This window comes from Melozone crissalis, unplaced genomic scaffold (genome assembly GCF_028551555.1).
Source record: "Melozone crissalis strain CALT ecotype California unplaced genomic scaffold, PUWL_Pcris_2 ptg000023l_1, whole genome shotgun sequence".
NCBI classification, from domain to species: Eukaryota; Metazoa; Chordata; class Aves; order Passeriformes; family Passerellidae; genus Melozone; species Melozone crissalis.
Window position 1 is genome coordinate 32,217,919 of NW_026535801.1, and position 14,520 is coordinate 32,232,438.

A 14,520-nucleotide genomic window follows, 5' to 3' on the forward strand; every position below is an offset into this window, starting at 1 on the left:
CATGCAACAGCCACAAGTTTTCTGCAGCTGAGGCTCCTCATGTGGAGCAGGGACACAGATCTGCAGGGCTGGTTTGGTTCTCTTAAGTGCTCAGCTATGACAGCATCAACCCATATAAAAACCTTTTCTTCTCTAGCTATTGTTTCCATCTCCCTCGACTGTTTTTACAGCTGCTAAATTAAAAACCTAGAAACAAATTGCCTCTAAGCACTTCAAATAAGGACAAAAGGGGAATGAATTAGGTTGCACCAATCTAAATAACAAAAAATTTGCTTAGCTGCCACTTATGCCATCTGCAACTGTGACCACACCTGTCATTCTCACTAATCTTCACCTGGCTGCTACATCCTGACACCTTAACATTTTTCAAGTTAATCCCTTTCTCTTCAAGCACACCCTCCCCAGCTCCCCACAAATACATCTTTTCCATCCCACCTGACTTCAGCATAATTTCTTTAATATATTAACCACTGCTCTAGCACAAGAGAAACAGAGCAGGGGCAGCTGTTCTGTCACAGAGATTAAAAACTACAGGAACACACCAAACTACACCTCAGACTGTCCAGTCTTGCCTTCCCATAGTATTTTGTGCAGAATTTCCATACCAAGTTCTGCACCAAGTGGTTTGAACACATTGATGAATGTGTTCACTTGTTCTTTCAAGCTCAAAAGGATTTAAAAGACACTCTGACCTGTTCTTCCCACAGGTGACAGGGACAGAGGGGGATCAGCCTGTGCAAACTAGACATCGAAGGCTGCATCTCTGATTCTGATGGCTGAAATCCAAATTCTCCTGGGGAGACAGACTTCATCCTAGGCTTGACAGTTCATACTATAAATATGCTGAAAAACTTTACCTTTTCCCCTATGCATGCCCAAAATCTTGAACAACCTAATTTGCATAGTGAATTTTTTTCATACAACACAAATCCATCAGGATTACACACCTGAATGCCTGTGTTAAACAGGGCTGACTTGCTGCACTCTGCTTTCTATGAGCAGCAGCAGGCTGCACAGCACCTCTAAAGACAGGCACTTATTTAAGGTCTAAGAGTTATGATTTAGGGGGCCTAAAACCAATGAGATCAACGAAAATTCTGCTCTTAACTTCAGTGGGGCCCAATCAAGCCAAGAAGGCAGGCGGTAACCTAAGCCAGGGTCCCACTTTGCCATGGTCCCTGCTGGAACACACTGCGGTTCTTTCTAGCAAGCATCTACACAGGAAGCAGCACTGAGCCCTTCCCTTTGCTCCAGAAGGCACAGGATGGAAACAACATCAGTTATGCAAGAGAATCAAATCTGGCCAGAGTTAAAAATACATCCATTACTCTGCAGGGTGTTTGCCATTCTCAGAAGAATCACAATTACAATTTAAGCTGGATATTCAGTGGCTAGATTTTTTTCTTTTTAAATGGTTTTCAACTATGTCCTTTGTTTCTGGAAGCAGAAATTTGCATCATAACTAAATCCATATCAGGAGCCACTCCAGTTCTCATGATCACTTGAGTAAAGGAAGGCTTTATCTTCTTTTTTCCTAGAAACAATCTCATGTTAAAAGAAACCACTTCATGTATTTTATCAAAGTATTTCTTCAGCATTAGGTCTATTTTTACACAATAAAATTAGTAACAGCTCTCTTAGTGAGAAACCACAAGCATACCAGATGAGGAAGGAAGAGAAATAACTTGACTAATAGCATTATATAAGGAACACAAATGGGTTTATGGTCAACATGGGAGCTTTTCAGTCTCATTTACAGCCATCACCTTGACAAATCTCAAATCAAAGTTTTAAGCTGAGTTTAGTGACTGAGTTGTAAGTTTATATTTTAGTTAGCTTAAGTTTGATCCCTGGAGTGTGCTCAGCTGGAAAAGGTTGGGTTTTGCTCTGATCACTGCAATATTAAAAGCTGGGCCTTGCACCACAGCCCTTGCTGTTCGTTTAAAGCAAATGTGCCATGTGACATGGATAAAACAACTATGAAATGTATACAGAGCTAATCTGTTTCTCTACCAGCCCCATTTTGGTGCAGGTACCGACAAACCATGGAAGAATTTCATACATTGCCACCACAATTCCCACCCCAAATCCTGGAATTGGCCAAGGAGCCGAATGTGCCGCAGACCCAGAAACAAGGAGGAACTAATCCCACTATTTTAATTTTTATTTTTATTCCCAGTTAAGCATTAAAATGCCCAATGGATATCCAAAACTATCACAACAAGATGGTTGTATAGAATATCACAAACAAGACAAGTAGGGCCTAAAACATTCTTCTGCTGGAGAATAGTTACCACTCAAGCACATAGTGCCAAAATACCCCTCTTTTGGGACCAAGGAAAGCCCAGACAGATCTCCAGCATGAAAGAAAACAACCACCTACTCTTTCCTGGTCACCTGATCTCTAGGAAAGCAGACAGAACAAATGAATCATTTTGTAGCTTTATTATCCCCCCCCCACTTCTCACAAACGGACTATGACTTGCATTGAGATCTCAGTGCATTTCACAGCAAAAAAAAAAAACGTACAAGAGGATCAAAACAGTTGTGCATAAACCCAACTCTTTTTTTTTTTTTGCATGATTTTCAGTTTGTGTTGAAAGTTAACATGGTTATTTAAACCTTCTGATGCATTCTTACAATTGCATCTTCTCTATGGAAAACATCTCACCAGATCACAGAGTTGTGAGTTTTTATGATGCTGGATCAGGTGCAGCCATTGCCATGGCTGGGAAGTGGCAGATAATGTTATATACACTGATTGGAAGACTACATCAGAAGAAAAAACAGATTAAGGCACCACTGTTGGAAAAATTAAGGTAGCTTGTAGTTACAACAATAACGAAAGCCATAGTAAGTACTATTCTTAATTGCCAGCAATTCTTAGACTTCAATAAAATAGTTATAAAAAGGAGAAAAAAAAAAAGGATGTTTGTACCTGAATACAGTTTCCTGATATCTGATTGCGTTTCAAATCAATACTCAGTCCTCAGCATAATCAGATGTTTGTTTGGGTTTTTTTATGGAAAGATGAAAAACCAGGACCTACAGTCCATGTATTCAAGGTCACATTTCACTGCTTTGTTCTGAACAACACCACAGGAGAAAAAACAAAACTACCCAAAGGACAGTTTGTAACACTGATACTTCATCTCTGAAACTATTAGATGGGCAGAGAAATTTAAATACAAAACTGCATGTTTTCTGTTCATTTTGAAAGCCTTAGTCCTCAGGAAGAGAAGTTGGAGGAGAAAAAAACAGGCCAGATCTCATTATATTATAACTTGAGAAAAACCAGTCACTCAAAGAGATTTAATAAAATTAGAGTTGAAAAGTGTTCAAATTACTTTTCCAATTCAAGTCAACTATTTCAAGTATATTAAAACGTTTCAGAGGAAAAATTTCTCCATGGTTACACTTCTAATTGCTTTTATAAATCCATAAAAAAGAAAAGTAGTCTCTACATACATCCCATATTCCTCCAATGCATGCACGCGCTCTCTCCGAAGAAAAGGTCGTCATGATCCAGTTGTTTCTTAATACTGATTTCAGGCACATCTTCCAAACACCCTTCCAGTTTTTGCCAAGAAGGTTAATTACTGGGCATAAAAGCAGCAATTTTCTGTTGCTGTTGTCTACATGTGTACTGAGGAGGTTTCAGTGATTAAAGAGCTTGACACAGATTCCAAAAGAGTTCCTATGTCACTCTAAAATCCAACCGGCTCCTTCTTCTCTCAGGCAGCTTTTGCAATCAGATCTACTTGGAAGAATCTTACACAATGCAGATAAAATCTCTTGGATCATACAAAAAAACAAGTTGGTTGAATGTACCTGGCAGGTTTGTCTCTACAACTTGGATTTTTACCTTTTTTTTTTTTTTTAAATAGCTTTAAAGTGCCCTAGTATAGTTATTTCTTTATGCTCATTTAAACTTGCACAATTACATAAAAAGGGGACACTCAGTGTGATTACTGTGTTCTGAGAGACAGAGGAAAAGGAGAGGAAAACCAGAAAACTCATCTTAAAGCAGCTTTTTTTCTAGTTACTGTCTGTTTGTTGAGTTTGTGCAGCAGAGACTGTTTTCCAGAGGGGTTTATGGTAAACCCAGCCATCTCCCTGCAATTCAAAGAGAAAGCATGGTTATCATAAGGACACTGCCTTGGCAGAAGTGCCTTCACACAACTATGAGACTGAAGGCTGTGAACAGCAGAGGGACAGAGCTGGTATCTTTATTTAACTCCTGCAGACTGAGGCACTGCAGGCTGCTCACACACTGCAGGCTCCTCCCAGCCTCCAGCTCTCTGGGAGCAGGCTGCACCTGTAATTAACCCTGCCAAAAAGCCACCCTTCTCAACTGTGTGATCCAAACCACTTTCAGAAGCCAAATGAGCAGCCAGCAGAGAGCCAGACACCCAGGATTATCAGCTCTACCTCAGCCCAACTGCTTACCTGGAAATGCAGTGCTCAGGATCATGTTTAAATGTTTTCTGAGTACATTTGTATCCCGGACTAGCAACAGAATTTCATCTTTTTCAGATCTAACAATACAGCTATCTAACTTTGAGCTAATCATACTAACACAGCTTTAGAGAATGAAAACCTTCATGAGAGCTAGTCCTGAACTTGACAAAACAAACCTGGAATACATCCAAGAGAAAGAAATCTTTTAGCCTATGTTCTAAACAGTTATTAGATCACAGCTATGGGAAGAAAAGGGGGAATTACATTACTGCAGTGTAACAGATAAAGCTTTCACTGTAAGGAGAATCTAAACTACTACAGCAATAATTTGACTCAAGAACTCTCCTGTTGCAAAGGTGTCTACGCAAGCAAGGTCTCATCACATGGATCACAAGAAAAGCCTATTCCAAACTTATTATACCAGCATTCACCAATCCTCTTGGGCAGGCTGCATTTGCCCTTGTTGCAAGCCTTACTATATTATAACTACTACTATTACTGAAGCAAAGGTTAAGACACTGAACAAATAAGCTCTATCCAAAATGTAATGCAGAAGAACAAAAAAAGTGGTAAGTTGAGAATGAACTCACATTCCTTCTTGCTAACAATATGTTGGGTACATAAACACACAACCTCAGCAAAATTAGTACTACTGATTATATTCTGTGGGTATTTACTGTTACAGTCTGCTCACATGTGTATACGCAAAACTATTTTCCATGTGCCACTGAGGAAGTGCTTGGTAAAAGAAATGGGACCAGGAAACTGGAAAACATTTTGATGCAAAATCCAAGCATTTGCAAAGTGGAGAATGAAGTCACACTTTTACAAGCTTAGGAATTCTTATGTCATCTTACTCCTATGGATCCCACAAAGCTAAACTGTAAGACCTAAGGCCAAATACTCTATTCTGATGGGACACAGACCCATATATGCCCTTGCTTGCATAACAGCTCTGCTTCTATCCTCATCAATAGCAGGTGACTGCTTGGAAACTTACATCTTTAAGGAAGTATTTAGTACACCAAGGAGTTTCTGTTTCAGCACGAAGCCTCTCTTCGTTCCTCTGCCGCTCCTCCAGGGCTCGCTTGTGCTCCGTGGCCTTGTCGATGTCTCCATCCCGCAGAGACTCTGTCACGTGCTGCCACAGCCTCCTGCAACATCAACTGGTCACTGCACTGCTCCGAAGGCTTCCCAGGCAGCCACCTCACACTGCAGGATCACTGTGGAACAGAAGCACTCCCCCCACTTACACGTGACAAACCAGCCCAGGTCAGAGCACTGCAGTGCAGGTGAGGGCTCATGGCCAAGTCTTAGACCTACATCAGCAGCTGGGAGCAGGTAGGAAGGGCTCTGAGGTTCTGGCAGTGCCACTCTGTTTGCAAACCCTTTAAAGCTGCTATTGGAAGTGTTATTCAACAAGCAGCTTCTTGTGAGGATGTCAGGAGATGCCCTGCTGTGTAGCTGATGGGTAAAAATAAAATTAATAGGGAGATTCTGTTCTCTAGTAAACACTTTGTGTACTCAAAAAAACCTTTGCTCGTAAATAGGAGGCAAAATAAACAACCATGCACCTGCACTAGGGTTTTGCATTTTCTCTGGATTTTTATTTTTAGAAAACATAAAAATATTAGGATGACTGCTGTTAAGCACAATCTACAAATCTACATTTGCACCTTTTCCTAAGGCACTCACCAGACTGCTTAGGACAAAAGGGGTCAGACAAGAGCAAACACATACTCTACCTAGATTCAAAGGGGCCTTGCTTCTCCAGGGGCCGGACTCGTTTCCTTGTCACAGAGAGCTTTGTCAAGTCCACATATTTGGTCTCCCCGTTGCTGTAGGTGAACTCAAGCACGCTGTTCCACTCCCCCTGCACTCTGCACACCACCGTGTTCGTCACGTTCTGCTTCACTTCACCTGTGACTCTAGGAGAAAAATTTATTTTTAAAAAGCCGTGGCTGAAGAAACCTGAGGACTATTCCTTGCATAATCACTCAATCCTGAATGAGTTTCAAACTTGTCACACTGCCTTGAAAAAGGTTAGTTATTTGAATTGCATTTGTGTGGAGAAGCTCAAAGAGCAAAGTGACTTTCACTCACTGCTCTAGTTCTTGTCATGTTATCCAGGAAACTCCATTTTTGGCTTCAGCTTGTCTCAAGCCTCTTCAGGAAATTGAAAATTAAAAAGAAACTAACACAGGCTGATTCACATAGAACAAGCAGTTGATAATTTCCACTTGAAGTATCACATCAGATACATAGCTCAGACTTAACAAATTAAAGCTAAACTTTCTAGCAAGAATATATCTCACTACCTGCTGGCACTTCATCTCACATCTTTACACTTCAACCTTCTTACGTAGGTGGTCTGATTTTCATGTTGATCACATAAGCAGCAGACACACAAAGGCAGAAGCAAGGTAGGAAACTAGGAATCAGGAGAACTGCTTTTGTTCCCTGTGTCTTCCACAGAAACCTCTGCCAATAACAAGATAAGGAAAGTGTCTTTCTAACATGCAGTGCTTCATTCAAAGTGTTGCATAATGCTCAAGTATCACCATAATTACACATATTTTTCTTCTCATCTTCAAGACCTATACAAAGACCTCCTGACATCCACTTTATCCTGACCCAGTTTTTGAGCATTGCCTGGCAAGCAAATTGCCAGTCTCAAACAGAACTTTTCTCCTACAAACAAATAAAAGGGTCTGTGCACTATGCAAACCAGTTTTGAGACATTCTCACTTGTAATGTGCTGCAGGATTCACAAAGGATATCACCTCTAGCTCCAATTAAACTGCAGTTATCTGTACATAACCTCCCTAAAACTTACCACTTTCCAGTCCTCCTGCATTGCATCAGTGCTCACACAAAGCACAGGCTACATCTCCTTCCACACTTCCACTGTGTGCAGCTGAGGACACCTAACCTGCACACCACCACCTTCCTCTGATGTCCTTTGAACAACTGCATCCCAGAGAGAGGAAAGCAGCACTTCTGTGCTCCCACACTCAGAGCAAATGGGAGCACAGGACACAAGTGCCCCTTCCCTTCTTCCACACACACTGGTCACTTCCCACTGTGCCTGCACCTACCCGTCCTCCCCAGCTGTAGCACCAAAATAGAGAAATTCATCTCTCTAGCAATGACATGAGCATCACAGGTCAGACCTCCCAGCACAGGGAGACTGGATGCCAGCCAAAGCAGACCTGCAGGGAATCTCCAGGGCAAGGGGGGAAGGCTCACAGCCAGCTCACAACAGGAGGCAGCTGCTAAGATTTCTGTCATACCACGGTCCAGCAGCTCAAACCTAAATTAATCTCATGAGAAATATCTTTAAAAACCCAGACTGATAAGTATGTACTGCTCACACAGTTGGTTTTTTTACACAGTTTTCTTTTTTAAATTACAAAAATTTAAGATTTGTTGAAAAAAACATGAGCAATAAAAGCACATTTGCAATATTTCTTTCTCTGTGGAAGTTAAGTAGTACTAACAATTACTGAAAACAGCAGAAAGAGCAGCTGACAAGCAAGCAGCCTTAATTTTGTGCTGCTTCTCATCCTGTGACTTCCACACCTCACAGAAGCTCTTACACATGGTGGGCTTGCTGTCTTCCTCCCAAGAGATCTCTGAAAGCCTGAATCCACAGGATGCCAGAGATCAGCATGGTCAGACTCTGCAGTAACTTCTTCACAACTATAACAGCTTGATTTTTTCCAAGCATTGTGAGATAAGACAATACTGACATCCAGTATTTTAATATCATTCTCAAAATTACTGCCTCTTCTCAGCTGAAAGTAAACCAAGTTATATCCCTCACTACTGAGGTGCAGAATTGAACTGCTCCATTAAACTCTGTATTTCTCCAGGTTGCATTGCTCTGACACACAATCACCACAGACCACAGTATCTGCCTGAACCTGCACTTGTGATAAAAAACTGCTGCCACTTATGTGTAATCTTGGCATGGCTGATACATAGCTGTCCATTATCATTATCCTCTATTTCATCCAGCTAAAGAGGTACAGGACCAAGGAGCCAACATCCAGCTAAGGCCTAAGAACAAGGGTCACTCTACAAAAAAATCCATATCATTGCCATAGCAACTGCTGTGCGCTCTGAGTAACCATGACAACACTGCTGCTTCCCATCAAGAGATTCTTTTGGCAATGTCCAATCATCACCATGTCAAATTTTCAATAGTTACAGCACCTTGAACAGATCTCTCTTTAAAAAGCCTCTGTATCTGTGACTAACTTCAGAGAGACAAATAACAAAACAGTTTCCAAATTAAATCACTGAAGTAAAAGTACATCCTCTAACTTATCTCTTATGACACAAGAGTAGCTATTGCAAAGTGGAAGATACATTGTGAGCCAGGGAAAAAGCCCCAAATGATGTGTCACTTTCAAATAGCACCAAGTGAAACAGAACTACATGTAAGCTTCAGTTCTTCAAAAGTGAGATCAGTCTCATTTCAAACAAACAAAATGTTCTCACCGATGCAACTTGCCACCGTAGAAGGGCTTGGTATGAAAGTTAATGCTTGCAGAATACCCAGTTTTTGCACAGTTAATGTTGACTTTTCCTCCCAGCTCTACCCAAGGAACAGTTAAAATTGAGCGGGCATATGCACAGGGCAGAGAGAAGGTGTATTCCTCCCCGTGTTCCAGGAGATGTAAGACACCTGTGGGAAGAAATACAACAATCTGTAAACCACTACCATTTCAGAAAAGGCCAAACAAGTTGTTGAAATAAACAGTCAATATTACATCTGCTACCTTTCCTCCTAGCCCCTCATACAAAAAAAGAAGATTAAAAAAACTCACATAAGACTGACATTTATTAGATTCTCGATACAAACATTTTCCTGGAAGCACTAATTTGAGTAATGTGCATTTTGGTCTCTTTTGGGAAAAAACATTTATCTCAATAATACTGTTCCATAAAATACAATCCTATGGTATGCACATACTTTTCAGTAGTGTATACAAGGGATGGTCACTCTCTTATGATGGCTCTGGAGCACAGCAAGACTTACACTGACCAAAGGAAATAACAAAAGAATTCCCTGAACTGCAGATCCTGAGGAAGGCTAATACTCCTGCTTTCCCTTTCTATAATCCACCTTACCCAACCTGAGGGCAGGAAGCAGAGACAATTCTCCTTACTGCACCTCTCTGCCAAGATAAACCCAACTCCTTCCTGACAGCAACCTTTGCAATAAATGCCAAGAATCTCATTAAATACTACAATTTTTCTTTGTGTTTAAAGATTAGTGGGTTTGATTCCTATAAAGAAACTAAAAGCACAAGATCTCCCTCTTACCCTTACAAGGAAACAGACAACATCTAACTGCTGCCTGCCTCAGCCCACAACTCTGAAGCACAGAACCTCTGAGTGTCTGGCATCAGCACAAACAACATGGGAAATCCTGAAAAAAGTTCTGATTTGATAAAGAGATATCAACTTCAGAAATTATCTGTACACTCAAAGATGTGCCTTTCACATACCCTGGCATTCCCTTGGTCATTCCCTTGCCCAGAGTGTAATTTATATGCAAGTGCCTGGTATCTCTAGGTACTGGCCAAAATACACATAGGGTGGGAGAGGCTGTCTCATCTTGTTCAGTAAATACTGATAACTAAAGGAAAATTACAATTTGAGGTCAGTTACCCTTCACTGTCCCTAAAGGATCCAATTTTTCTAGTTAAAGAAAACCAAAATGTGCAATACACATGAATATTAAGAGCAATACACAGAAATGCAACAACACTTCAATCTAATAAATGTCTGATGCAAATTAATTTACAAATCATAAATATCAGTTTACATTGCACTAACTGACCTTTGCTTAAAAGGCAATATTTTATTTCCAAATATAATCCTGATTTTTGGCAAAGCATTAACCTTTCTAGTTTTTCCTCCCATATGAAAATTTGCTGCATACAGTGACAATTGCATATTTTGAAAATAGTATCAAATTTCCTATTGAATTTGAGATTTTAAGAAACAAAATTGTTAAAATTTTATTTAAAATTTTATTTTAAAATTTATTTAAAATTCTATTTAAAATTTTAAAATTCTATTTAAAATTCTATTTAAAATTCTATTTAACAATACTAACATGGTTAACAAATTTGTATTTTAACAACCCTCTAAAAGGAACAAAGGGCAGAATTTACACTTACCCTCGCCAACCATCGTCACTCCTATTGACATTCCTAGGAATTTACTTTTTGTCCAGACGTGGGCGTTGACACACATGTTCCTCTCCACACACTCAGCATAAAACCCTGAGACAGGGGGATGGTGGGACACCTGCTCAGCCACGAATTTCACCGTGTAGCAGTCCGGCTCCGCTTGCCCTTCCGCATCTTTGGGCGGAGCGACCTGCTCCGAGGGGGAGTGAGCAGAGCAGCTGGTGGCGGCCTCGGTGGCCACGCTGCTCTTGGGCAATCTCCAGGAGCAGTGGAAGGTCTCCCCGATGATGGGGTTGTAGGGCTTCTTGGCGATGGCTCCCTTGCGGCCCTCGTGGAAGGAGGTGAGGTAATACTCCACGAAGCGGATCATCCTCTCCTCGGGGCCGCCGCCGTTGGTGATGGCCACAAAGAGATCGGGGTGCGACATGAAGTCCGCGTACATCTCCAGCAACGAGCGCTTCTCTAGAATGAATGTGGGAAGAACCACCTGAAAATGAAAGAAAAGCCATAAGCCAAAAGCCTCAGGTAAGGAAAACAGAGACAAGTGTTTTATAAGAGAAGGCCTTGGCAGGAGGATGCTGTCCTGCTTGGGACACCACACTTTCAGAGTGCACTTTCTTGTTCCTCTTGTAAGATGTGAGCAAAATAAAGTGATCTGAAGTTCCAGGAAAGCAATTTACAAGGAGAAAAAAGCCCAGTGAGTACAAGTGGTACTAAAGAGGTTGAAAGGAACTGAGCATCAGGTAAAAATACCCTAAGACATGAAAGAGCTGCAAAGAGATAACGTGTCCCATATATGTGTGAAAGAGAAAACAAGCACGAAGGAACTCAAACTACAGCAAAGAAGGTTCAGAGCAGAATTTAGGAAACGTATGGTCCAATGGAGAGGAAAGCTGGGAAGCTATGCCAGCTCTGGAGAGCTTGCAGAATCTCTCTTCACACAGCAAATGGGACAAGCATCCATGAGAAGGAGCATAGGATGGGTTGATCCTGTGTCTCTGAGCAGAGGTACCTTATACTTTCACAGTTACATTCAACCCTGTCCTTCCTGAGCCAAGGGCAACTCCCTGGGGTGAAAGGCTGTGGGTATCATCAGTGTTTTCCTTCTCTGCAGTAGGAACAAGCCCCACATAGCTAAACTTACATAACTGACATAACTAACTGTTGTAAACAGCAGCACAGAGAATCTCAACCATGGGATCAAGACAATCCATTGAAATCAGATTTAAATCTATTTCAATCTCTTTTTCAAAGAGAAAAAGCACAGATGTAAGACTTCATAGCCATTCAAGTTAAAACTGAATACACTTGCCATGCTGTTACAACACTAACCTTGAGTATTAAGTGGCTTCTCACTTCAGCACTCTGATAATTAAATCAAGTACAATTCTAACAACTTCATTACCTGCTTTGAAGTCAGATTTATTCACTTCAGTGTTTGCCTCCTCTGAAATACACATAATTCTCCCTATACAGCCAAAAGTCACCTGGGAGACAGGCTCGACAATTTATTTCAACTAAGAGCAAAAGATACCCTAAATCCAATCTTCAATGTAAGTGATAGAGTGACTTCATCAGGGCCTTGTTAAGCAGCAGGGGTTTATGTCTGACCCACAGACAGCAGAGCCTGCTCAAACCATCTTTTCATTTTGCCTCCCAAGCTGTGAAACATAAGCTGCACAATACAAGTGTTTCTAGGGGCTATGTAGCTAGTGCTTAAAAAACATAGGTTTAAAAAAACCCCAATAATCCATAACTCCGAAATAGAGTGTTTTCTTCATTCCATGCCACTGTAAAATCCATTTTTTTATTTCAAAGTGCTTAGTGCTTATGGCAAGAAGTCTTTACAAGAATGAATTGAACATAAGCTGGTAGCAGCCTGATTTTCCCAGATTTGCTGCCCAAGTTGTCTAACAGCACCTGAGTGTTAATGTTTTCAAGCTGCTTGCTTTTGAGATTTGCACTCAAGTGTTAAATCCAATTCCCTCCAGCCTAACTTTGTTCTTGCCTGCTTGTGAGCAAACACAGAAATGAGAATAGGAAAGAGGTTTAAACAGGCATCCAAAGATAGATGGGGGAACCAAAAGAAAACTTCTTTTCAGGAGCAGCATGGACACAGGTGTAGGGTTATACAAGTTGTGTCAAAAAGCATTATCAAGATAGAAAAGAGATCATGGAAAGAAAGCAGAAAGATAAATATGAGAAGGCTGAAGAAAACAGCATGAAAAGACTAAGGTTCAAACACTGGAAAGAAGACAGGCCATCACAGGAAAGGCAGCAGAAGCACAGTAGAAAACACAAGGAGAAGGTAATAAAAAATATTGAGTCAGCACATTTCACCTATACCTGCCTCAATCTGGGACATCAGATATTGGGACCTGATGTTGCTACTGGCCACAGTTTCATATTAAACTCAATACTGCTCAATACAGGACCTGAGTTTTAAATGATGCCTCACTTTTACTACAGCCAATTCTCACACTTCAGTCACTTACTCTTGTTAAGTCCATGCCAAGTTTCAGCTGAGACAAAAGATGCAAGATAACGCTGCGCTGCTCTTCCACCGCTCCTAGGTCATCTTCCTTATCATCACAGATATCCTCCAGCTCCTCATCTGGATTTATTTCTTCAGGTTCCTGGAATAAGAGCCATAAACTTTGCTCAAAGATGTGACTGGCCAGACAGTATTCAAAAAAGACTTCATATTGTATTTAACTGTCTATGTATGAAAAAAGGCTAAATAAACCCCTGCAGAGAGCTACACAATGGAATCTACTCCCAAGATAAACAGCTGAAGAATTTGAATGGATATGAAGATAACTCAATGCAGATTCCATCTGGAGGATTCAGGCTCAGATTTCTCACCCTCTCTCATATGGGTCATGGAAAAAAAGAAAAAAGCTTAAAAGAAATTCCTGTAAGTTTTGTGAGTTCGCAGAATGTCAAGCATGTAACACACACACAAAAACAGCAAACCAAAAGCTAGCAGCAATTCCAACCACCTCAATAGCCCCCTGCACCTCCACACCACTTCAGCCTTTCCAGTGTTGCCCTCACTACTCCAAGGGCTGCATCAGACTGTAGTTCTGAGTTCCCTGACTACCATCACACCTGGCATCGGCAAGCTGGGCTGCACAAGCATTATCATGTTGCAGTGAGGGCAAATATGTAACAGTGAAAGAAAAAAAAGTAACTTTTTTAAAGCAGCATCAATAAAATAACAAAATTCCAGGCATACACACACACTGCAGGTGCCCCTGTCTGTGTAATTTAAGCAGACAGATTAGAAATTACATCTGCACTGTTTTAACAACCACCACAGCACAAGCAGAAAGTCAAACACTGCAGGCAGGAGGGATGCTGGCACTGCTAGGGCTCTGAGCTGCATCCTCCTGGGACAAACTGCTGGAGGGAGGCAAATGAGAGGGGAGAGGCACTGAATGCCACGGGAAGGCAGCAATTTGCCTTTGCCTAAGCAAAGCCTTTGTCCTGGAGCAGCTGCCCTGGCTCAAGGCAGATTTATCAACACTCAACCACCAAAAGCAGGGGGCCAAGCGCTCACACAGGGCTCAAATCCTGATGACAAGTGCAGTATCACACAGGTGACTCCTTTGCAAGAATGCTCTCAGAAATAAGGGAGTTGAAAATACCTACAGGGACTGATAACACCTGTCATACCTCACATACATTAAGTACTCAAACTGTGACTGCCTTAATTACTGAAAGGAAGGAATTAAGTGATTTAGTTGAAAGCTCCTAGTTTTGTTTCATCTTTTCTTTTTTTAACTTAGTAGAAACTACTCTGACCCATTTAAAAATCTATAAACTATAGCAATTGAAAAAAATCCTT

General features: G+C 41.1%; 1 protein-coding gene across 1 annotated transcript in view; it reads right to left on the bottom strand.

The window, feature by feature from the left end:
- Positions 1 to 2,154: 2,154 nt before the first annotated feature.
- OSBPL11 (oxysterol binding protein like 11) overlaps positions 2,155 to 14,520 on the bottom strand; it is a 38,802-nt gene continuing 26,436 nt past the window's right edge. The window contains exons 8-13 of the mRNA XM_054278246.1: positions 13,166 to 13,306; positions 10,659 to 11,157; positions 8,968 to 9,154; positions 6,207 to 6,389; positions 5,462 to 5,615; positions 2,155 to 4,116 (exon numbers count right to left, since the gene is read on the bottom strand). Of these exons, the coding sequence (XP_054134221.1) occupies positions 4,039 to 4,116; positions 5,462 to 5,615; positions 6,207 to 6,389; positions 8,968 to 9,154; positions 10,659 to 11,157; positions 13,166 to 13,306 (1,242 nt within the window). The 3' untranslated portion in view covers positions 2,155 to 4,038. The remainder of the gene's footprint in view (positions 4,117 to 5,461; positions 5,616 to 6,206; positions 6,390 to 8,967; positions 9,155 to 10,658; positions 11,158 to 13,165; positions 13,307 to 14,520) is intronic.